Source organism: Pavona decussata, unplaced genomic scaffold, assembly GCF_977016875.1.
Source record: "Pavona decussata unplaced genomic scaffold, jaPavDecu1.1 SCAFFOLD_195, whole genome shotgun sequence".
NCBI lineage: Eukaryota > Metazoa > Cnidaria > Anthozoa > Scleractinia > Agariciidae > Pavona > Pavona decussata.
The window spans coordinates 1,131,458-1,155,314 of record NW_028145604.1 but is presented as its reverse complement, the minus strand read 5'-3'; the positions used below and the strand labels follow the sequence as shown (position 1 = coordinate 1,155,314).

The 23,857-nt window shown below is 39.1% G+C and overlaps 1 protein-coding gene across 5 annotated transcripts; it reads right to left on the bottom strand.

Moving 5' to 3' along the window:
* Positions 1-2,122: 2,122 nt before the first annotated feature.
* On the bottom strand, positions 2,123-21,945 carry LOC146461629 (uncharacterized). Of its 5 annotated transcripts, none has more exons than XM_085086604.1 (5): positions 21,797-21,945; positions 9,718-10,196; positions 8,837-9,280; positions 5,451-5,902; positions 2,123-4,805 (listed from the first exon to the last, which is right to left on the bottom strand). In XM_085086604.1, exons 2-5 carry the CDS (start codon positions 10,148-10,150, stop codon positions 4,587-4,589), a joined length of 1,548 nt encoding a protein of 515 aa, XP_084942730.1. In that variant the 5' UTR covers positions 10,151-10,196; positions 21,797-21,945; the 3' UTR covers positions 2,123-4,586. The 5 variants fall into 5 exon arrangements, with proteins under 5 accessions (XP_084942730.1, XP_084942725.1, XP_084942729.1 ...); XM_085086599.1 differs by lacking the exon at positions 21,797-21,945 and adding an exon at positions 19,821-19,958; XM_085086603.1 differs by lacking the exon at positions 21,797-21,945 and adding an exon at positions 19,672-19,794.
* Between the last annotated feature and the right edge of the window lie 1,912 nt (positions 21,946-23,857).

Genomic DNA, 23,857 nt, shown 5'->3' with positions numbered 1-23,857 from the left:
CATACAGCACGCGCATCCTTCTGCTTTGTTAATATACCGCACGCGCCCACCATTCTATTTAATTAAGATACAGCACGCGCTCACCCTTCGGTTTTGACCACTCACTTCCGCTTGGCATTATTTGATCTTCCTTTTTTCGGCAGTATTTTTTACAGCCATGCATGTTTGTGGTTTTCTTTTGTTTGCAAACACACGCGGTGTATGATGATATCATTAACGAAAATTAAAACATGAACAACAGATTGAAAGAACAAGCCACAAAACATACATCAAAATGAAACTGGAACTTTACTAGATTAAAGTTTGTAAGGGGGATCGAGGGGAGAGCCCGAAAGCTCGAAGCCCGGTGCACACTTTCTGCACTCTGCAGTAAGCAAAAGCATACCGGTTCAAACACAAGAAAAATCTTGTTAGTGTTAATGAACCGGCGTGCGATAAGAAGTAACACATTGAAAAGACGCTATTTCCTTTTTCTTATACCTGTGCTTATTTCAGGGCGATTGTGCTTGTTAGTGCGAGCCTGCTTGAGTTAAAGAGAAACATAAGTGCAAGAACTTAGAATAACTGCGCGTGTGTCGCCTTGTGATTGTACTTGTTTCAGGAGTATTCGTCCTTATTTCATAAGTGCCGGTATCACCCCGTGAATCAGCGTGAGATAAGGACAAGCAGCAAGAACTTAAAAAAGTTGCGCTGGAGATGTCACCTCACTGAAGGGCAGTTCTATCACCCGCCGCGGCGCCAACACCTCTCTCCACAATAAAAAAAATCAGCCGGGAGGTCTTAAGGTTATTGTAAAAAATCTTCCGACTACGCTTCCTCAGCAGGATGGCAAAAGGGAGGTGTTTGACCTTTTGTATAGCAAAAGAAATAGTTTAATAATGGCGAATGGAGTGTAATTTTGAACTGAACAAGAAAGTTGTGGACACACGACTAGGCGTTGCATTTCACAGCTATTTCGAGCATATCAATGCTTTTACGAGTGTAACCTTTTGGAAAGTCATTTGGAAACTGAGACAATCGCAGCCGACTGCGATACCGACTATCAACTGACCTATCAAGTCAACTGGGAACTGGTCATGTTGTGAATAAAGCTGACCCTCAAGTGTACGATTATAAAAAAAATATATTTTACTTTCAAGGTCATCTTTCTTGGTACAAGACGAAACCGAAATAGAAACGGACGAAAAACCTGGCACGGATTCTACGAGTAGATGCGATGATCTCAATACTAAAATGTCAATTTTTAAATTGGAAATAGTCAAATAAGATAAAACAGTGTACAAATCCCCCTTATTTTCTCTTCACGGATGGATCCAATGTTTTGTGCTTTTATTCGGCCCTTCTTCCAAAGGTTATAAGGGGCAATTTACTAACAACAGGGCTAAAACAAAAGCCAGAAACGTTGGCCCCAATCTTGTCACCTGTTTGTTCTCATCTGTCTTTCTTCAACTTGAAGAAAAATAAAAACGACGTTCTTTGGCAAGTTTACAGTATATTATCGTGCGAAGCACGCACAGATTACAACTTGTGGTTTCCGTATTACATTATCTGACTAGTCTCAATCACGTAATGAATAGCCTCCCACGCAGGGGCGACCTTCACCGTTTGCTACGTTTTACATGGTTGGTCGAGAGGACAAAAGAACGAACAACAGAACAATGCCCCCGGCCCTAAAAACCATGCAGCTAGAGGTTATAAGGGTCCCGTGAAATGGAGCTTTTGAAAGGTGCAGGTCTGCCGTCTAGCGAAGTTGTGTTGTGGAGAGAAGTGAAATACAAGTTCTTGAAAACGGCTGCGTGCATGCGCGGTCGCTAACGAGCGCCGGAAAGAAAGCGCGCATGTGATTGGTCGAAAAGAAAACAGTACGCTAGTTTTGATTGGCTAGCGCAGCTGGAACGCCATTTTTAATTAACTATAGAGTTTAATTCGTTCAACATAAAGAATTTGGCTTGTGTAAACGTTACAACAGTAGTGGTGCGGTGTTTACATGGTACCGGCATCACAGGTTTTAAACCCGCGGCAGGAATTCACCCCGATTCTCTTAGTAGCGCGGTATTCGTTTCTGCAAGAAACGAAAGACTTACTTGGCAGAGGAATAAAACAACTGAAAAAAGACACAAGCTATCAAACCAAACATTTATTGTTGTAATGTATTTACATCGGTTTTTTTTTACATTTAAATTCTCTAACATTCCTCGTGCAAACTGATCTATATATTTTGCACGTTGGACTCTCGCTATCGTTTTAAAAACGGAACAACACCTTCTCCAAAATGAAGACCTATATTTTAAGCAAATTCACAAGGTGAACAAGTTGAGTAATAGGATTTACACAAATCTGTGAAAAGGTTTCTTTCATCTCGAGAAATAAAAATGAGGTTTTAAAAACGTAACCCTTACACATCCTGGAGTGGCCTTGGTCTCGTTATCAACTAAAAAAATACCAAAATTTCCTTGCAGAAATTGCTGAAAACCAAGAGTGTATAAACTCTTGTTTTGTATGCATATGTACATTAGTGCGGCATTTGGAGGTTGTTTATGCCGGTCAATTTGGCTAGCTGAAGTGCAGTATTTACTTCGCCTTAATTAATTGAATGATAATTCCATTAGTACCAAATTCTTCGGCTTCAGAGTGGGTGGGACACGCTATTTTTAAGATATTTCCTGTTAGGCTATCACCCGCTAAGCAAAAAAAATTTAGTGGAAATGAAATAGCTACAATACCTTTCAATATCACCTGACCTATTGCCAACTTTGTTGTGTTAAATCTTAAACTATTGCACAAAGCTGGCAAATTTTCTTAAATCTTTGCCAAAACACTTGAAAGTGACAAGAATAGCTCCATTCGAACGGATCACTAGCCCCAAAAGCTTAACTGGTGATTTGAATAGTTACACTTACCGCGAATTGCATTCAAACTTGAAAATTTGGAACGCAATTCACTTGACTTAATCGACTCCAGGAAAGGAAGGGGATAAATTTAGTTTCTCTACGTAAACCTTAGTCATTCCGCTAAGAATGCTATAATACGCCAGCACTTAAGTTATAATATGCTGGGAAAATACGCTCTCAATATCCTTGTTTATTTGTAAAATCGAGGCGAAATACCACTGCAATATACATCTTGAGTGCAATATTTTGCAGTTATAACAGTTAATCACAACAATATTTGTTCTTTTGTTAGAGCTAAATATAAATTGTCAAGTGGAAAATTAAAAAATAACATAGGCAAAACAGGAATCACCGCTATGTTGAGACACGCTTCAGATTCCATGCAGGCTAAACTAGTACTAAGGAACCGCTCGTTCGATTTTGCGTCACAAACTGATTTCTATACAACTAAATTACCATTACAAGAAGTAATTGGTTTGTCATCTAAACAAGCGTGACGCCTTTCAAACTATCGTGGCAAATACTTTGCAAAAGACGTCGGTTTGCTGAGTCTGGTTTTACACTCAACGACACAAGCAGAAGCACAAGGAGAGAAAAGCGAAAGGCCTGATCCTAAAGATCGCGCTTGCTTTTCAAAGTATAACCACTAAACTAATCAGTAAATGAAAAGGGGTACTCTGATTGGATCAGTGAGCCATCCCTACAATCGATTGCTTGCATGGCAAATTTGTCTTACCGCGGAAAATATTGTTCAAACATTAAATCCGACTTTTGGCGTAACTAAGTTTTGTTTAAGTGCCATAAAAAGAACCATGTTTGTGATTATCTCTTGTCTTTAAAGGATGCGCGTTGGCCGATATAACTGTATAATGTGGCGCCATTGAAAAAGATTGTCTAGAACTTATTACGAAATATTGGTTTTGTCGTTCTTTTTTTGGCAAGTTTTTCTTGGCTTGGTAATAAACTTACTTGCGCTCATCCAATATTTTACATTACGAATTCCACGCTAGTTCAGCAAAAACCTATCTAAGAACTCTTGTCTGCACTTATGCTTGCATCGTTAGCGACTTTCAGGCTTCGTGCTTCTATCTACCGCAACTCGGGTTTGGTAACTCTAGCCCTTTGTCTAAATATACTTTACTACAAACTTCGTTGTGTACAAGATTTACGATATAATGGATATCTCTGTTCTACATTTTTTGTATCTTTTAATCATTTTAAAAATTAGATTCTTTCTACTTTATACATTACAAATTAGAGTGTTACCAATAAAGACACTGTGCAAAAAAATGTAACTGTACCTCGCTTAAGTATTACACTGCGACGCTGTTCTAGTTCAGGCTAAATATTTCAACAAGTGAAATCACAACTGCCTGTTTTCAACGAGTGAAGCATTTCATGCAAATCTCCGACAAACTAATTAAGCAATAAAATGAACCGGTTCGTGGAAAGATCCGTTACCTTGAAAAAGAAGCAATTTAGCCAAACAAAGTGACAAAGACTACCCTGTTTGTCCAACATGAATATAATACATTTCTGTCGAGATCTTTTACTAGTTGCAAATGGTATAAAATAGTTTTAAACCTCAGTGGAATTTTACGAAGATTGCATGATATTAGTTGTCTATTAGCATTGCCATAAAAGAACTATATTTTACTCTACGCTTGCCTCAGTCATTCAAAATAATGCCAGAATTTACCGCAAACTTTCCCGCTTTGGAGTCAAACCTTGTCTCAAATGTTCTTTAATCTCCTCTCTATCAAGCAACTGGCAAGCGTCTCTTGTTTTGGCTTTTCTCCAAGGTTCATCGCAAGGATTTCCGTTCAGCGTTGTACCAGTTGCCGAAGAGTTCACTCCAATTATCTGCGGAGTTGCGGACAAAGTGCCTTTCGTTCGGAGTTCTTGCTTTATTCCCTGGTGAACGAAATACAAACAAAGGGATGTTAAACTTGCGTAAAAATCTAAGTATCTTAGTGCCGTAACACTCCGTAATTTTGACGCAGAAATACGCGGTTTGCGGAACACGTGTAATGTCACGTGATCCGATTGTCACGCCTGCGCGTGTCTTGGCATGGCCGTCGGAAATCGGGTCGGGAATGTACTCATCTGTGTGTAAATATAACAGTGATAGTTATTAACCCTTCCGACCCAAGAATGCCCACGTTCAAAACCGCTAAAGCAGAGCCAAAGGGAGGTCTTTGTGGTTACCCATTCCGGTACAAAGTCAAACGTTTAGTAGAACCACCTGTAAACCCGGTATTTAGCATAATAAACAGCATTACAGGAAAGTACTGATCAGCAGCTCTCAATGAATGGTCATACTTTAAGATTTCATCCACAGACTTAAAAGTTAGAATCACCTTGTACATCATACTAAACAGCACCACAGGAAAGTACTGCTTAGTAGCTTTCATTTGAATGGTCACACTTTAAGATTTCATCCAGACTCAAAAGGTAGCTGACTTAATTGACTTAAAGGTTGGCACTAAAACGGGTTAAGGTTGACTTAACTGGCTTGAGGACTGGTTCTAAAACAGGTGTATATGTATATTAACAAACCTCGAAAACGTCCGAGACGCATTTTGTTGTGTTGCCTCTTTTATTATGCTTGACAAACGCGTCGGTAAAATCACTTCGCCTTGCATACTCTCCCCAACCGGTGGAAGAAATTGCCATGATATTTCGAAACTGGTCGGGATGTCGTTTGATTCGGTTTCTTAACCTGTTGATCATAGCTCCAGAATAGCTGTAATCGGCCACAAGAAAGATGCGTCGAGCAGAGCAGTTTTTTAAGTCTTCTAAGATCTGTTTGGGTGTGTAAAGCTCTGAGTCTTCTGTTATTCCATCCCCTCTGTCCCGGAACATGAGGGCGCCATCACTGTTTGAGGGTCCGGTTAGGTAAAGCGTGAATGTGTCCACGCAAAATTTTGACCTGCATAACTGCTTTATGTGTTCTTTGACGCTTGTTGCCCTGTGCACTGCGTACGAGTTTACCCTCTGGTGTACAGCAACTACAAGAGGAGAATGGAAAAATCACACAGATAAATAAATATTTACAAAAGAAGAAACCGATAACGTTTTCGTTTTGGTAAGTCATTTTCTGGTTGGATGTTAAAAAATGAGAACGCACGTCACTAAATTGGAACTTGCTTCCTCCGTTTGGAATTTTTCAGTTTTTTGGCAAGTATTTTATTAGTTTACTTAGCCTTTTGAAAAGTTTACCGATTGTTTAGTAACATGACATTCTAGGTGCATTAGTTTTTGCGAACAAATGGTAAGTGTAGATGGAAGAAAGATCCTCGCAGCTGTTCACGCAACATAAGCAGTTGCGAAAATAAAGCCTGAAAAAAAAATCAGGTTTCTTTTCGAAACTGCTTAAGTTGCGTAAATAACTGCGAGGATCTTTCTTCTATTTAATCTTTCAACCGAAGTTCAAATATATGTTTCATATAATCACATTTCAAGATTTCATTTAAAGACTTCAAAGTAGGAACATTTTTCTCTTAGAGTATAATTCACAGTACCATGAAGAAGGATTGCTCAATCGCTTTGATTTGAACGGTCACACTTTAGGATTTATCCACATCTGAAGCTTAAAAATTAGTCAACCATTCCGGGGAAGACCTAAACGATAAGTATTTAATCAGGGAAAATTTGGACGGTTTCGTCTCTCCGAATTTCATGTCAGCGAAACAAACGTTAATTCCTCCATTAAAGGTATCATGTAGTTTACAAAGAATCTGATATTTCAGTAAACGCCAAATTTGGGGTATGTTGGAAACAACTGAGAAAGGCTCGGACTAGTTTTTTTTGCTGTTCTGTATCATGCAGAGCATCCTTTAACAGAGAAACAAAGGATGAAACTGGGAGAAAGAGATAGAGAATGAGGGAAAGACATCTAGGAGGATAGAGTTGTAAGCCAGTTGCCGAAGGCAAGGTTCAAAGAAATTTCTGTATGTGTACACTGTGACGTGAACTGCCTAAATCTTTCTCCACTACACAGAGCATTGTGGAAAGATGGGTTTGCTGCGTGTTGGAATTTGCTATTGTGAGCTCAATACTTAACAGGTTGATCAAAAAAGCGGGCCGTCAATTGCGTTCATCACGTCCTAGGATTAATAAACTGAATCACCAATGAAACTTTCCAATAAAGTCAAACATCAATACGTGCTCACAAACCCTGGCGGTTACACGTTGCCTCAATTTACGCAATTAATAGCGAGTTAAATTCAATAAGAACATTTCCGAACCCTGGCGTAAAAATGACTCACATTCTAAATACCCAGGACAATTAATTAAAGTTTCCGTTCATACGTGAGGTAGTCTCAAAATCACCGAGAATCGAGTACGTGATTCGCTCATTAACAAATAATCAACCTTTCGGCTTCACCAATCAGAACTGCTTTTTTTTACCGATGACATGATTTAGCCTAGATTAAAAAGTGGTTTGGAATTGTGCCTAGGATTAACTTCGCGGTATTTTTAAACGTTATATTACATGGATTTTGTTTGTTTTGGGGGTCAATGAAAAACTTAGAATAATAAACAATTACAGACCGACAGAAGAATGAACGAAAGCGCCAAGAAAACTTCGCTTTCTGCGGGATCCCACGTGACGATATTTACTAGATGGTTCCAAGGCAGGTTCGCAAAGCAGAAAAGGAATATATTAGCACGACCCGAAATCAAAAGCTTTTTAACAGATGTATGTAAAAAAAATATGCGGCTTCATTTTATGGCGGCAAAACGCAAAGAGCTTTTTATTGTTAACATTCGCCACATGAATTTGTTTCTTCATTAAAAGAGAAAAGAACGATTTCATTTCACCTCGGAGACCTCAGACACCAGAGCTATAGTTTAATTTCTAGATGTAATTGTGTCTATTTTTCCTAAGTTTGCAAGACCACCGTATTGTTTCAGAACGTTATTAAAAAAATACCACCCATCGGCCAATGTTTTGTTTTTTAGCTTTGGTTTACGGAATCGAAAATTGAGTTTTTATGGTCTTTTGTCTCAACAGGAACAGTATTAAAGATTGTTATGGATTTCCAAATAGGCATTGCCAATCGAGCCTTACGATTAGGTTGAAGTGAGTTGGTTATACGCAAAAATTTTGATGTCTGGAGATGAAAAACTAAGGGCAAAGAAAGATTGACCAATTCACACAAAGCGAACAGTTTACGGTTTAATGAATTGATTGTAAAGATGTGTGAAGTTATTTAGTTTAGCAATTCTTCGCTGGTATGCCAGAAACTTCGGAGGAATTGAAACGACATAGTCGCAAAGCATTTGTAAAAAATCGACATGAGCCCGCAAGAGGTAAATATATGTGAAATGTGAAAGGTCCATCGATTTTTTTGTCAATTAAAAATCACTTAAGCGAAGTGTTTTCTTATTCTAATAAACGAAGTTGTTTTTGTTCGTCTAGGAGCTAACCGCTTGTTGAAATATGAATATTGCTGTGTGAGGTATCGCTTTCCAAGTTAATTACCGCGATACTTCAGCCATTTACAATTTAGCACATTAAAGTTTTAAATCGAGCCGCTTATAACAGAAGCCTACTGCAACAAATTGTTATGAATAGCCGGCAAAACCTAAAGGCTTTACGATCCATAAGAAAGCATGGGAACTCGATTGAGCAAATCCGTGAATAGCTATCCAAATAGTTTGCTGTGGGATTACTGAACCTCAAAACGGCCACAGAACTAGAAATAGAAGGCTACAGGAAATTCGTTGGAACAGCAAATCTCATTAAGAGAAACCAAAAAAAGCAAAGATCTAGGATAACAAAGTGATTGAATCTACATTCATTAAATGACTTTGACGAAATTTTGCCGACTGTAAAATAAATTAGTGGCTTTCCCATGGCGAGCCATGCCGCCCTGCACAATCTACTTTCACAAAGTAAACGAGAAAGGAAAACATTCAATTATTTGTTTACTCACGTTCTTCCTTGCGGCCCTGTCCAAAGAAGGTGACGATTTTCTCCTTCTCGTATCGCATAGTTGAGTGCAGCAATTTCCAAACATTGTGGAGGTTTTTACGGTACTGCGGACGATTTGTGTAAGAATTCCAACCACCGGATACCAGTACTGCGTGATCACATCTCTTGTAAAAACACCATCGTTGAGGTTCCTGAGGTCGACTGCCGTCCGAACCAGGCAAACAGCGAGCAGAGTTATCACTACACGGCAAAGGGAAGTTTTCCTGCGCTCCGCAGTTTGCAAACGTGAGTGTATTCAGCGTCTTGCGGCACTGTAGAAGCTGAACTTGAGACTTATCATCTTCCTCGTGAATTAGCGGAATGAAATTGATCTCGCATTTGATTTGCCGGTGAGGACGGTTTCTGCAATGGCGTTTCTCTGCTCTTCTGATGCACTCGTTGCGATCTACAGACAGAGGCAGAAAAAAAGGAAAAAAAAAGAATTAAAATTATTAATATTAAAAAAATATATGTTCTCAAACGAACCGTTATAAGGGCGCAATATTAGCCTACGTGTTTTGGTCGGACCGTCCTGTATTGTCTATGACGAAATTTTTCCACACCAAACAAACTTTAGCGACTATTATAATATTCATGTCCGCTTAGTCATAACACTGTATCCTCTCTTTATAACACAGCCAGACCGCAATGTCAATTAGTAAGCTCTATATTTAAACTTCGCTCTCAAGGGACGCAAATGGAAAAATTCTAAAGATATGAATTAAAAAAAATAAGTTCAGCGTATTGAGTAAACCGAGTATCAATATTTTCAACACGCGCGCTGGTTCCGCATTTCTCAATAAAAAAAAGCATTACTCACACTGCAAAATCTAAAGTACTCACCAGTAAAAAGATGAAAACCGTTCATACTTTTATTGCAGTAAGTTTCGTTTACGTCGTAGTCCACCAGAAAAATGAAGACAAGATGGCCAAAGCTTGCGTCAGGGAATGGATCTAGCACGAAAACGGCATCATACGAGTTGTTTCTGTGCGAATGTACGGTGAGGCGACGATGTTTTCGAACTGGCAAAACAACGCGAAGTTTTTTCTGACCCTCAGCAGTGTACAATCTCACTTTGCGGGAATTGAGGTTGCTGGAAATAGAAGGATGGCATTCAGATCCTCTTGATAGACCCCAACAGGGACGAGTTTGAAGTAGGGCCAATGTAGCTTGGACGCGAGTTTCCCAAGTGTGTGAGGCTGAGTCTTCCAACCCTTGTACAGAGATGCTCGCGCTGATCGTCAGCGCGCAGAAGATTTTTAAAACAGAATCCATGATTCCACGTCTTTGAGTGCTGTTCCTCTTGTTCGTAAAGCTGACACTGTTTTGATAAAATACGCTCATCAGTCACCCCTTCTTTATACCCAGCAACAACAATGAACAATTCTAGGTCCTACTGTGTTTTTGACGAAAGCGCAACTTTACTCACTGCCGATCGATTACGAGTTTCCACTGAGTGTTTTCCAGAGCGCGCCGTGCATTTTAAAACTTTCCTTTTACAAAATTAAACAAGTCAATTTTTGATTGGCTCGCGGCGTCTTCTTACACGGTGCTAATTATTTAGGCAATACGCGGTCATGTTGGGTCGGAGTAGCACTTAATCGTTTTTCTTTTTTCAGAAATCTCGACAAACTGGATCCAAGTAATGAAGTAGAATTAAATGATACACATATAATTCGTAACTAAGGCAAGAAAGAATGCCGACAAACTAGAGAATGCGGTTTTCATTGTCTCAATCAAGGCTTGCCCTTACTGCGTAAAACGCAAAAGGAAAGATTCCCTCATGTGCAGCAAATGAGTCAAAACTTTGGCCCGGAAATCATCACGCCCCCTCTGAAAAAAATTCCAATAAAATGGTGATGAAAAGCGACACAGCCAGCGATCCACGCCTTCGGTTTAAAAAGTGGGTAGATTACATGAAAAATGTTCCGAAAAGGAAGTTAAAAAAATCTCTCAAAAGGTCATCAATGTAGCGTTCTAAGTTGTTTAGAGTGTTTGCGTTGGGAAAGGAATCGTTAGCACTTCTCCCGCAAAGTTGTTATCAGAAGGCGTGATGCTGCGCATTGTTTTGTTGGCTGAAAGAGCGGCACATGCAGAAGTCGTCTGAAAAAGCCGCGAGAAAAATGATCTAGCTAATTGAAGCTATGATACGCCAAGCTGTTAATAATATTACATTCTTAAGTTGCCGAAAAATTAAACAATAGACGGCAAAGTAGCGATATTTATTTTGCAGATGACGCCAGGGGTCAGTTTTTATTGAAGATGGAATATTTACACGAGGATATATAGTTCTTCGAATTCACGCACGTTTTTTGTCTTTTTGGGACTCCACGCATTGCATGGTTGAAATTCATTAATAATTTTGTAGATTCCCAGTTAAGTGGTCACTAGTTCAAGCACAATACAACTTAGTGAACCCTTATGATGCGCAGAACTCACTTAACAACGGAAAACCGCATGCACTCAATGGAGTTCAAGTGAAGAGGCTTGATTTGAATAGTTTGTTGAAGTAGGCGACACTTCACACACATAAAATGTCCCTGGTGATAAAGTGTCACTTTACCAGCTATGTTGGCCCGTTATTTCAACTCGGTGCTTTGTATTTTCCCTTTAAAACCTTTCGAGGCAGGACTGGGAATTTTTCAGTTAAGAAGTCATTGAAAAAGTAGCAGTGGCGGCTTGAAATCTGCGTTTAAGTGAAAACTTAATCGATGAAGTAGGCATGTCATGATTGCTGTCTCGGCATTGCCGAAACAGCAATCGAAAACGTCACAGGTCATGTGATCTTTGCGTGGTATTGAGGTGGGTAGGGCGGAAAATTGGGTGGGTTTTCGTCTCGTCGTATGGTGAGTATGTGGTTTTTTATGCGTCTGTCCTGTGATTGACCATAAATTTCGTCATCAGATGACGAAATCATCACTGAGAGAAATCATCGGAGGGAGTCAGTTTGTTTTTACAATAACAGAAACCGCAGGATTAAATATAGTACTTCGGTACATACACGGTGTGAGAAAGAAGATATAAAATGCCACATTCGATCGTCACAAATCCTTAATTTCATCCTCATAATTCCGAGAATCACAGGTGCATAAAAGGCGCTAGAATTCCAAGTCGAATAACTTAAACTGCACATTGGAGAACTGGAATTTTGTAACAAACCTTCACTGACCAGCTGACCATTCAGTCTCAAAATAACTGATCAAGTAGAACAAGGTTCACTTCAGCTCCGATCGTTTCAGTCTCATCTCTAATTCATTGATTTCCAAATCGTTCTAGCTCAACAAACATTTCTCACCTCAGTTCCGCTTTCTAGGTTCTTTAGTTTTATCGTAAGTATTTTCGACGATTTCCTCACTCAACAATTCGAGTTTGCAGGTTGAATTCTCGCCACATAATTCAGGAATGTTACAAAGTTTGTCAAAACCTCACCCGAAGGCGACAGCTGTCCGTTTTAAATCCGCCTGTTCTCTCCTTCAGTTAACAAAAAAGTAGCCAATGAGCGCGCAAGAAATTTGACAGTTATCGGAAAAAAAAAAGGAACATCGCCGCGAGCAATGCACAAATCATCAGCGCCAATCCTTCATAGTTTTATACGTCACTGACCAAAATTGGGTCAATTAAAACTGTTCAAAGTTCAAGAACACCCGTAATAACTTCCTTAGGTTAACCATGGGCTCCTGCCGCCGGGCAATATAGGGGCATGTTCATCACTAAACTTAAAGATGTATTTCCACTATCGCGTAAATTTTACGTGCGTACAGACATAAACTTAGCTAGTTTTGACTTACGTAAGTAAAATAACGAGAAGGGACATGTGAGCCGCGTGCGTAAACGTAAAAATTTGAAAACCGCTCAACTTTTAACATTTACTCAAGCCGTTCAAACCTCGCCTGTTATTGTTTAGGTAGGTAAGACGTTAACCCAGCCAGGTGTACATCCATACGCGCGTAAAATTTATGCGAAGGTATAAATCCATTTTAATCCACATCTCGTTACACTACGTTAATTGTTTGTTAAGAGTCCGTGTCGTAGTAATTGTGTTAATGGAAGGCAGAGGTTATTGAGAGTTGATTTATTACGCATCAGACTGATGAACCCCGCAGGTTACAACTCGTCATGGCAGGTGATCTCAAAGAAAAATGATAGAAAACTGAAAAAAAAGATAGCTCCTTGAGCAAGGATGAGAAGTGTAAAGTTCCGTTGAGTATCTGTTGAGAAGACTCTTTAGTTGCCCCGAAGAAACAAACAAAAGTTTTTTTTTGTGGTCGCAAAGCAAACAAGATTCAGTAGTTAAAACTGTTCGAGAACAACCCTTGTCGAGACCGAGTGGGTGTTTAAGGAGACCCCGCATAAAATTACAGTACTCTACAAAAGTATCCAAACGAAACGGTTTTCTGCATAAGATAGTGGGTAGTTCAAAGAAAACCAGTGTCATTGAACACTATTTAACGGAAACGGATGTTCGTTTAAGATAGGACGCGGCGTAAGAAAGCCAGCGCTAATTGATATATCAGCATTAAGGGAACTGAAGATTACGCTGTTAAGATCAAGGTGGGGAACTGGCGGATTTCTGTTCGAGAAAGCGAAAGTCTTGTGTTCAAGTGCTTTTTCGCGCTTTGCCAAACGTTTTACAGGAAAATCTACCAGCTAAAGCAAAGTTAGGCTACTCTTTCACGTTTTAATTTGCTGCAAGACGTTTTCAAATGCATGCCACGCACGGTCATCTAACTTTCCCTCGGGGTGCGTAACATCTGGTTCATTCTAATTGTGGAATTCTGCTTCCTCATTCAGAAGTTGAATCACAACTCTCGAAAGTAAAGTTTAAATTTTTCAAACTTAATTTTTTTTGTACCGGAATGGATGAAATCGTACATTCCCAGATGGTAGCAAACATTCTTTACCAGCGAGCCATAGCGGTGATATTATGCATGACTTGTTCAACTCACGAAGGGCAGACAAGATGAACAACAAACAGCATTTACCCTCTGACCTCCGGTCTAAGTGCTGACGTCACTCAGACTTGCAAAAATCCATGTATGTTAATCAATGCGAGCAGCTCTCGTTTGATCTTTAGATGAAATTCTACAGTTTCACTGTTCATCCCGAGTGAAAGCTATCAAGCAGTACTTTCTAGTGATGATGTTTAGAATGTTGCACACGGTGGTTAAAACTCGTCATGTAGTGTGTGGATGAAATCAAACGAAAGCTTCTGAGCAGGACGTTTATGAGGTGCTGTCTTATTGCGCAAATGGTTCAAACTATTGAACACACACACACCCAAAAAAAAACCAGCCAATAATCCTTTGAAAAAACTAGAAGGAGATTGTTGTTCAGGCCAAGGGCACACAGTCATATCACCCACGTTAATACAACTGAGCGTCTCAATTAATACAATGCATTTCAGCTAATTACATTACAAGTAAAGCCCAGGAAAACATGCGAAAATTGCAGTAAAATTAGCCCAGTGAACACACACACGACGAGTAACAACCTTTTCTCTGAGAGGTAATTTGCTTAAATGAGGAACAAAGTAGAGATAAGATTCTTATCCGCATGCAACAAGAGTTATTATTTGACAAACTGCGTAGGACTTTATATCCTTCCTTAAAAGGCAAGCAATTAAAAGATTAAGCCTAATATATTAAAACAAACCACTTCAGACTTTAACCTTAGTGAAAGCTGAGATCGCAAAGAGTTATCTTTACGGAATGTTCCAGACGATATGTAATTTTCACACGCTAATTTGCACAATGCTGAATAGTTTCGATACAAAATCTCTCAAAGGTTCTCAAAGGGACTCAAAATTTTTTCAACTATTTCCGTGATTTTTAGATTCAAACAACGCAGACGAATTAAAAATTGGCAACATATAGACCGAGGGAAAAAGATTAAGGAATCTAAACGATTGTGAACGAGTTTTTTTTTTTTTTTTTGTTAGAACAAAACACTTTTGACAAAGACGGAGGGTCTGGATTGGGGCCAGTGAAACTTCAATTATGAGTGAAGATTTTCGGCATTTCTCGGCATCCAGTCAACATTTTAGCAATTTCTCGGCCAGGAATTAATTCTGTAGGCTCCTGTTCTCACATACCAGAAAGACAATGAAGCTAACAGTTAATATTTTGGTCAACCTTTAGCTATTTTCTTAACCCCCAGGAAAAACTAAAAATTTAAAATTATATTTTAGCTACATTACAAAGAAATTTTTGAAAAAAAGGAAATGAACATTTCTACGCTGCAGAGAATTCTTGAACATTGAATTAATTCCTAGTAAGTAAGAGCTATTTAGCGTTTATCTAAATACGTCAGCTGTACTTGGGAGAAAACGGAAAAAAAAAAAAACACTGAAAATGCTGTTTTCTGTTTCCGTTGACTGTTTTAGGGTCAGTATTTTAATGGGATTTGACTAGGAAGCTAAAAAAGTTTGATCTGTTTAGATGCTATAAGGACAAATTGTTGTCTCCCGTCACTTTGTTCCCAGATCGCTTCGTGGCCTTTTAATTAATGGCGTCCTTACGTAAGTTAATACAGCTTGATCTATTTGGTTGCTTTAGGTAAAAATTCACACTGCAGAAACTTGAAGGAAAGGGAATCTTATCCTCGCCAATTAACCAGCTGTCGTTGGCTTTACGAAAATTCTAGCTAGCCTTACTTGGCATTTTTATCGAGATATTTGTCCCTCCGACAACAAAAGGACTTAGTTTTCCAGTGTTACAACAGTTTGAGCTGACATTTTCCTGAGGAAAACTTTCGATTTTCTTTAAAACGTAATCCGAATTTGTTGTGAGGCAATTAAGGCGTTCGGAACAGATATTTACCGAAATGAAGCGTTGAGTCCCCCTGATTTTATTTTGCGCAGAAAATTTTAGAGAAAAACCGCCGGAATCCTAAACCCACCGAATTTTTAGAAAGATCATCTAGCCGTCTAGTCTTGTTTTGTTCTCTTCAACCGGTTATTCCTGTCCCTCCGAAAGCAAAAGAAAATGATTTTTTCTGGTCTGCGAACGTTCTAGATGACACTTAGATGAACGACCAAACTCACGACAACTTAGGTGGAATATATGAGTATACTAGTGCCATTCGAATACACTCGACTAAAATGAAATGTTGGCCAGGTAACCCTGTATTAGGTATCAGAAACTACGGGCCGAACTTCGTTATCCAGGGTAGCTTTCCATCTTACAAGTGTTCATGATGACATTTAAAAAGAGAAAACTCGTTAACTGTTTCATAGACCGGAACATAAACTGAAGCAAAAACGTAATTATCTCGGTCGCAAAAAGAGTAACGATTTAAAGGCTTTAAACAAGAAACGTTAAGACGGAATTATAGCCGAAGTTTCTCGAAAGCAAATGAGTGAAAGTAATACAGAATTAACTTTCATGTGACATAACTCTTACAACAGGTACGCTCAGAAATACTTACGGAGTAATGCAATGCACCCAGCGAAACGCTATCTGGAGACGATTTGAATTGAAAATGCATACCGCGTGTTCTTATACAACATAATAACACATCACACAGTCTGTATTTTGAAAAGTGAACACTTGAACTTCACCCAGCTGATCCTTTTTCATTGGTCAGCATTTTACCTCATCACGATACGAAATGACGGGGTGACAGCCACCTGGAAGTGAAGCGAATCGAAGCGAAACGAAACTGCGTCAATCTAATGCGACTCCAGAGACCAGACGCAACAACTCCAAACATACTGACGTCGGTTCTTTTTAACGTCTGCTCACAGAGACGAGTACTGTTCAACTTGAGACAGATAAGCTAAAGTGCTTAAGATTTGAAAACTTACATTGTACAAGTTAAGATGGACCATCATCCCGTACCTTGAAAGTACGCTTAAAGAGCTTTTATTTTACTGAATGTTAACCATACTTGAAACTGTGGAATCGCATGTACTGATGTGCACAAATTGCAAAGGATTCTTCGACTCTAGAATCGAAACATCTCTCACATTTATCAGATACCTGGCCAAGAGCCTTAAGTTTCTCATCACACTCGTAATTGATATTTCTTTGTTCAAGGGTAGGCTGGGTGGGGTGCCAGGATGACGAAGGTGCGCAAACTCAGACTCTACTCCCACGTACGTTAACGATACAAAGCGAAATTCTTAGCAAATCAATAAATTTCTATTTTTTAAAAGTCATATTTTAGCTGCAAAGTAACCCTGGCACCAGAAATTAGCTGGTTGTGGGTTTCATACATATAGGGCCGAATTAGAGTCCTTTAGAAGTTTGACATCAGCTTACCGCAAGCGACTTTTGTAGCTCGTAGCGTTTCTCTCACGTCATGCAAAAAAATCATTTTGTACATACCCCACCGTTGAGCTCCAATTTTGTCTTGTATGATTATATTTGAAAATCTCTGCAAGTTGGTGTCATTCACACGAAACAATTCGTGTCTTTAGCGTGTCGTAAACATGTCGTGTGCCATGAAGTTGTACACATGCAGTAAAGCGGCCCTTGAATGAAGACGTCCGGCTGCTTTCCAAAAATAAGAACTCTCAAGGTGCACTCCTGTGCTTGGCTTAAAACCACCAAGAATGATATGATTTTCATTTACACTGGATTGCTTACAAATTTCAAAACGGAAGTAATAAGATCTCGCTTACTACGAGTGCAACAAAATGTATATAGTCAACATGACTCATGCAAACCTACAACCATCGCGAAGAACGCCAAAACGTTACCAGTGACGCTCGTTTTTTGGTTTCGTTCGTTTGGTTGGCGAATTTTTCGACGCGTTTGTCAGAGTACAACAAATGCAGGAATAAATTTTGCGCATAATTACTTTCCACAGACGATTGAAAATCGCTGTTAAGTAGGATTGAGTATTAGTGTTTACAAGCTAAACGTGCGCGCGAAAAAGTTCGCAAATTTACTTCAATCTGTATGAGGGCTGGGCTAGGTCCCCGCAACTTTCTGCGTGCGGTCCGCCTTCCGGCCAATGTTATTCACACTAGACTGAGCAGTCTGTGGAAAATCGAAGCAAAAAACACTGGTTGGAAATTTGAACGTTTACATGGGAATGTAACTTATGTGAAAGGTAACTCTGAAATCCTCTTTTGTTTTCTAGATTATCTTTCATGATTTTCATCAACTAAACCTTGGCCGCTTTACTTGGAAATCCTCTTTGTTATGTCAACAAGCAGAGAGATTTCAACATTCAATAAATTTTCCATTAAGGTATTAAGCTTTTCAAGGAGCTCTTCTGAAGGTTTTGGAGCTCTAACTATTGCAAAACCGAATCTTTACGATATGAACGTTCTGTTAGCTTTCGACTTGGAGGCTTAAAAGTTAAATTAACCGAAGGACCGTCCCAGAGAGTTCCAGGATTATGACAAGCTAAGCTAAGATAACCAAAATAGCTAGTCTTAAAGCCGGAAAGATAAGGAACACAATAAAATGTCTACAGAGGAAGCGGTTTGTGAGAAGATGTAAAAGTTTTGACAATCTCATCTCGATAATTCAATAATTGTAAACATTTGTGGTATTGCATCAGTAAAAGAACAGTAACTTAAGACAACCGGAAAATGTAAAAGTTATGTTGGCGGAAAAAACATTTAAAGTTTGTTATTTAATTTGCAGTTTGAACGGTATAAAATGTACGCTTACTGAAGTACAACGAAATGCAAAGCTTCTTTGCATCGCTTTTCGCTTGGAGCAAAACTGTGCACGTTTGCGAAGGTAACCGATCCAATAGCTTCTTGACCATTCCTTTAAAATTAAGCTCATTCCTCTGTTTCACTCAGTTAAGAAAAAATGATGAAAACCAAAACAAAACCAACAAATAGAAGTGTGTTCTTCAAGAGCGTGTGGTTTGTGGAACAACAGAATGCGTGTGAATGTGGCATTACTCGAATGCATCAACTTCCGCGAAATTTGAGGTTACATTCACAGTTATTCGAGACAACAACGCGTTAAGCAGCCAGGCTTCAACGTGGCCAAAATTACGCTGAATACACATGCAACAGCTCAGTATACTGTGCAATTCAAAACGAACAACTTTCTCTGACAGTCAGTGAATTATTATCATTCAGTTTTGCAATCATTTGAAGTTATGACTAACTTTCTAATGAGATTCTTGTGTAAACTGATACAGAACTGGTTGAATTCTTTGGTTGAACATTGAGTGAAAGAAAGTTTCGGGCAACGGAAACTAATTCCTCGAATTTACGACCTGTATTCACCTCCGCGAACCCCTGGCTGAGCTGTTTTTGCAAAACAACATATTCATTCTTCTGAAAACAAAAGATATTGGTTTTCCCATTTTGCCGGCGAATGTTCGAGGTTTCAGTCAATTAAGTAAGACTATGGTCTCATGATTGGATATCAGAAAAAAACAAAAAAAATCGATTGGTCAATGCCGACCTTGACGTCTTTAATTGTTGGTTTTTTTGTTTTTAGAAACGAGCAGAACATCATGCTCGTGACCTTAGCTTTTTCAAGGGGCACTTTGATGTCAACATCTCTCAAATCAGAGCTCATAGTTTGTGTAATGAACTGACTTTTGCGGACAGTGGCTCGTTACGTCTATGATGTAGGTCTTCGGGTAAATCGAATGTTTCGTCACCGCGCCGCAGTTTTATCGATATACATATTAAAATACATCAGCGTACATTTATAAACGAGCACGAAATCCCCGAACTAAGTAGGAAAAAGTCCGAGTGGATTGAATAGGAAAAGAAACAAACTGGCTGGTCACCCTAAGAAGTTTTGATATATCAACCACTCAGCACAGAAACGAAAAATCGTCGACAATCGAGAAACCGAAGTGTCACCCACCTGTAAATGTCCATTTGTCAAACGATGAGTATGTCTGAGTGCTTTTTTTTCTATCCCAAGTCTTTCGTTGGCCTTCAGGAGACAGGTCGCGCCGAAGTTGAGATAGTCTACGCTGTTAAAAAGTGATACAGTTTAATTTATATACTTACCAATTTCCTGCAAAACCGCCCTTTCCGGCGGCGAAGACCGCAAAAGACGTTTGTTTTTTTGGGTTACTTGCCCAAGCAGAATTTATAAGCAATTTAATATTCTGGGTTGAAGAAACCAACATTTCCTTCCTGAATGCACGACCCCCGTGATCAGCGGGTTAGTTCACTTGAAATATGACTTGTTTTTAGAAGGATATACTTTGTTTATCGACAATTACATAGCTATTATGCAAATAGATAAGGCCTTACCAGAGGCGGAAATTTGTTTGACGTAGAATGAAAACTATGTCTTTTTGCGGTTCATCAAAACGATCTCCGAACGGCATTGCATTCATCGAAGGTTTTTCTCAAAGCGAAAAAATAGTTAGTATAGTTTAAACACGCAATCTTTTTTTTAAGTCACGGAAAAAATCGAAACACGATAAAATAGAGCAAAGTCCATGACATCTATACTCACTGCTTGGGTGGTCGCCCTCAACATATTTAAAGAGATTTGGAGAAAAAAAAAAAAACAACCTTTTAGCTTCAGAGAACGCCCTGGGCTCATATGCACAATAGGTTAAAAGAAAAAAAAAATGTCTTAATTTTTCGCTTACTTTTTCAAATTCTTTCTAAATGTTTCAAAGACGCAAGTATATGTTGAAAACATCCCCTACAGAATCAAAACATTCGTGTTATTCAATTTGCTTGCCGCTTAGTTAGTATCGATTGCAAAACTTTTTATGAATCGACGGAGTCTCGAGTCTTTTTCAGAGATACTTAAAATAATCCGACGACAGACGGCCTCTAATTCGCGGTATTGTCCTACTCACGACAAAAAAGCGACTACCATCAAAATTCCACCAAAATCACAAACTTCGTCTTGTGAAATACTTAAAACACACTGCACCATAGAAAAAGGGCTGATGAAATTTCGTTTAAACAGTCACTGCACCGGAAGAATTTTATCCCCAGATTAAGAAAACAAGGCTGGATCGTACAGCATTGAAAGGCTCAAAGGGCGTTAAAATCAATCCGACTATGGCCTCGGGTAAGTTAAAGTGTTTAATACTTTCGCTCATAAACCATACGAAAACGCAAAATAGCTGGTGAGTAGTATATCCATATTGACGCAAAGAAGGAAATATGCTCAAAGCAAAGAACGATTGTTCATATCGGATCACCCAAATTGTAACGCGACGTTAGGGGTATTTCCAACAACCAGAAGTGGGTTGCTGTTGATAAACCAAGCCCGTTGACGGGGGATTTTCTGTTGAATAACACGATTATCAACGAGAGCGTCGAGCAACAGATTCAGACAGATAACTGCAAAAAGTGATATTTTTCCGGGCCCCAGAAGTTTCAACGGAAGAACAATCAAGGAAAATGGACGCCATCTTTATCTTCATTGGGTGATAGCCGAATCACGCGAATGAAAAGGCTCTGTCATCCTTTCGTTTTGAACAATTTCCCAAGTGACAAAACACTAAACTTCTCAATTTATTTTAACGAAGGAAAAAAAAAAAAAAATCTGACACGGAGATCGAACATAAGAGAAAGGAACTTCCCAATAACTTTCATTTATAAATAGTCCGACTTAGGTTTCAGCCAGACAGACACAAATGAGTTATTATAATAATAGAAGCTTCGCGGTAAATGAATCAAGATGAAAGGATTTTTTTTAAGTAGGTCACTGAAGGAAGGAGTGGGTGCATATGCTCTCAAGCCCCGAGCTCTATTTCACACCCAATTTCACGAGTAGCACCTAAACACCTTCGTAATTTTCAAGATCTTCATTACTTTTCGTACTAGCTTTATTACTAGATATTTGTATGGGATTTTAGTTCTTTCTGAGGACTCCACAATAAAGACTGATCATCAAAATAGCCAAAATGGACAGTCTATTTTTGGTCAAAGTGGTTAGTTCCTACAAAACCGACATGACCTACTCCAGACCAAAAGAGCTTTAAAATCACACCCTTTTGGGCAACACATACCTGTATAACTAATAGACTGAAGTATTCCCCCTTTCTAATGACACTTGGCTTGATCACGAAAAGCGAGGCCAGTTCTTGACTTGTAGCAGCAAAGACTTAGAAATCAGCTGAGATCTCGGCGAGTTTTTTGGCTGAATGTTTCGACCGTAAGAAGTGGCCGAACTTTTAAATTGAGGAATGAGATGAGCAGCTTAAGAGAACTCTTTACTGTTGGCTGTAATGCAATAATAAAAAGATATTTTTGTTTGCAATAGGGATCTGCGGTAAAAAGGCACAAATGTAATAACAGAAGTGAGGCTTTGTATCAAGTGACAATTAAGATTTTAAAACACTTAAAAGGACCGAGTTATAATTAATTTCGCGGAATATACGTAATATGCTTGACAGCAGTTGAATGCGGATTCCAAGAGTGTAATTCCTGAGTCCGTACACGCATTTCTAGCTGAGTGTGGCCGTCCAAGCTAGTGAGTGGTACTTTCCTGTGGTGCTGTTTATTGCTCTCTGCAAGGCAGTTTAACTTTTGAGTCTGTGTATGAAATCTTTCAGAGTGACCTCTCAAATGAACAGTACCTTCCTGTGTGCTGCTTATGTACCACAGTTTAACTTTTGAGTTTATAAAGTTCTCTAGAGTGATCATTCAAATGGAAATTAGTTTGTAGTACTTTCCTGTGCTGTTCATTACATTGTAACAAGGTGGTTCTAACTTTTGAATCTGTGGATGAAATCCTTTGAAGTGACCGTTGAGATGAAAGCTTCTTAGCAGTTCTTTCCTGTAGTGCTGTTTGTTATGCTGTACAAGGTGGTTTAAGTTTTGAGTTTGTTCATAAAATCGTTTAGAGTGACCATTCAAATGAAAGCTACTGAGCAGTACTTTCCCGTGCTGCTGTTTATTATGCCAAGGTTATTCTAACTTTGAGACTGTGGATGAAATCCTAAAGTGGTCTAAAGTATGACCCGATTCAAATGAAAGCTACTAAGCAGTACTTTCCTGTGGTCCTGTTTATTGTACAAGGTCGCGCTAAATTTTGAGTCTGTTGTTGAAATCCTAAAGTGTGGCTATTCAAACGAAAGCCGCTATTAAGCAGTACTTTTCTTTAGTGCTGTTGGTTTCATGACATTTTCCAATAAGAAATTTGGGACTTTTCCAAGCTTTACCTTCAGCAATATTGGCAAGATACATGCAATTGGCGAGACTCGAAGCGTTTCGGTGATCTGTTCGGGCAAACGGCGACTAAGTAGTTAACGCGGCCGGTTCCTGAAAGAACGATTAGACTAATCTGGGATAAGTGTTAATCAGCTTACAAACATCCCAGCCCTCAGCTTTGAATGTCTGCAGCCATTTCTTTTTCATTGACGAGACTGTAATCACGACCCACGAGATAAAATCTAGCCTTCGTGGTTCCTATGTTTGCCAGAAAGGAAGTGATGTAAAACCGTCGGTCTTGCTGTTTCCTGCTTTTTTCCCTCACGTGGCACGTGTGTATAATTTCATTGAGGATCAACAAGACCGCCATCTTGAATTTCAGCAAATCTCGACATTGCATGGTGGTAGCTGCAAAGATCATCTAGTCATGGCAATTGTTGTTCGCAGTTTTTAATAATATCATGTATTACTGACTGCATCATTGAGATAATGCAATTATAGAGTTTTGATTGGTTTATGGAGTCATTATACCACACCCGAAAAATAGCGACCATTAAGTAGTCTCTTGGTCTTTCTTGCGAAAAAAAGAAATCAGAAAAAATCTAGCAACATTTCTTGGTTGTTTTTAATAAAACTGCTATTCCACTCGCGCGTGTTGGAAATGGGATGATTATAGCCACGTTAGCGTGGCGTAGTGGAATGCCGCGAGCCGGTTACCCGGTACTTTAGGATTTTCTTTAAAAGTTTAGGGCCTTTTAACTTAAGCGAAGTTCAGGCGCCTATCTTTCGATACCTTTTCCAGTTTTAAGGTTTTAATTTACTAGAGACGCCATTAACTGTGAGGATCACTTAAACATTTAAAAGAACTGTCAGTGTACGTTATTTTAGGAAATGAACTCTCCGGCCATGGAATTAAC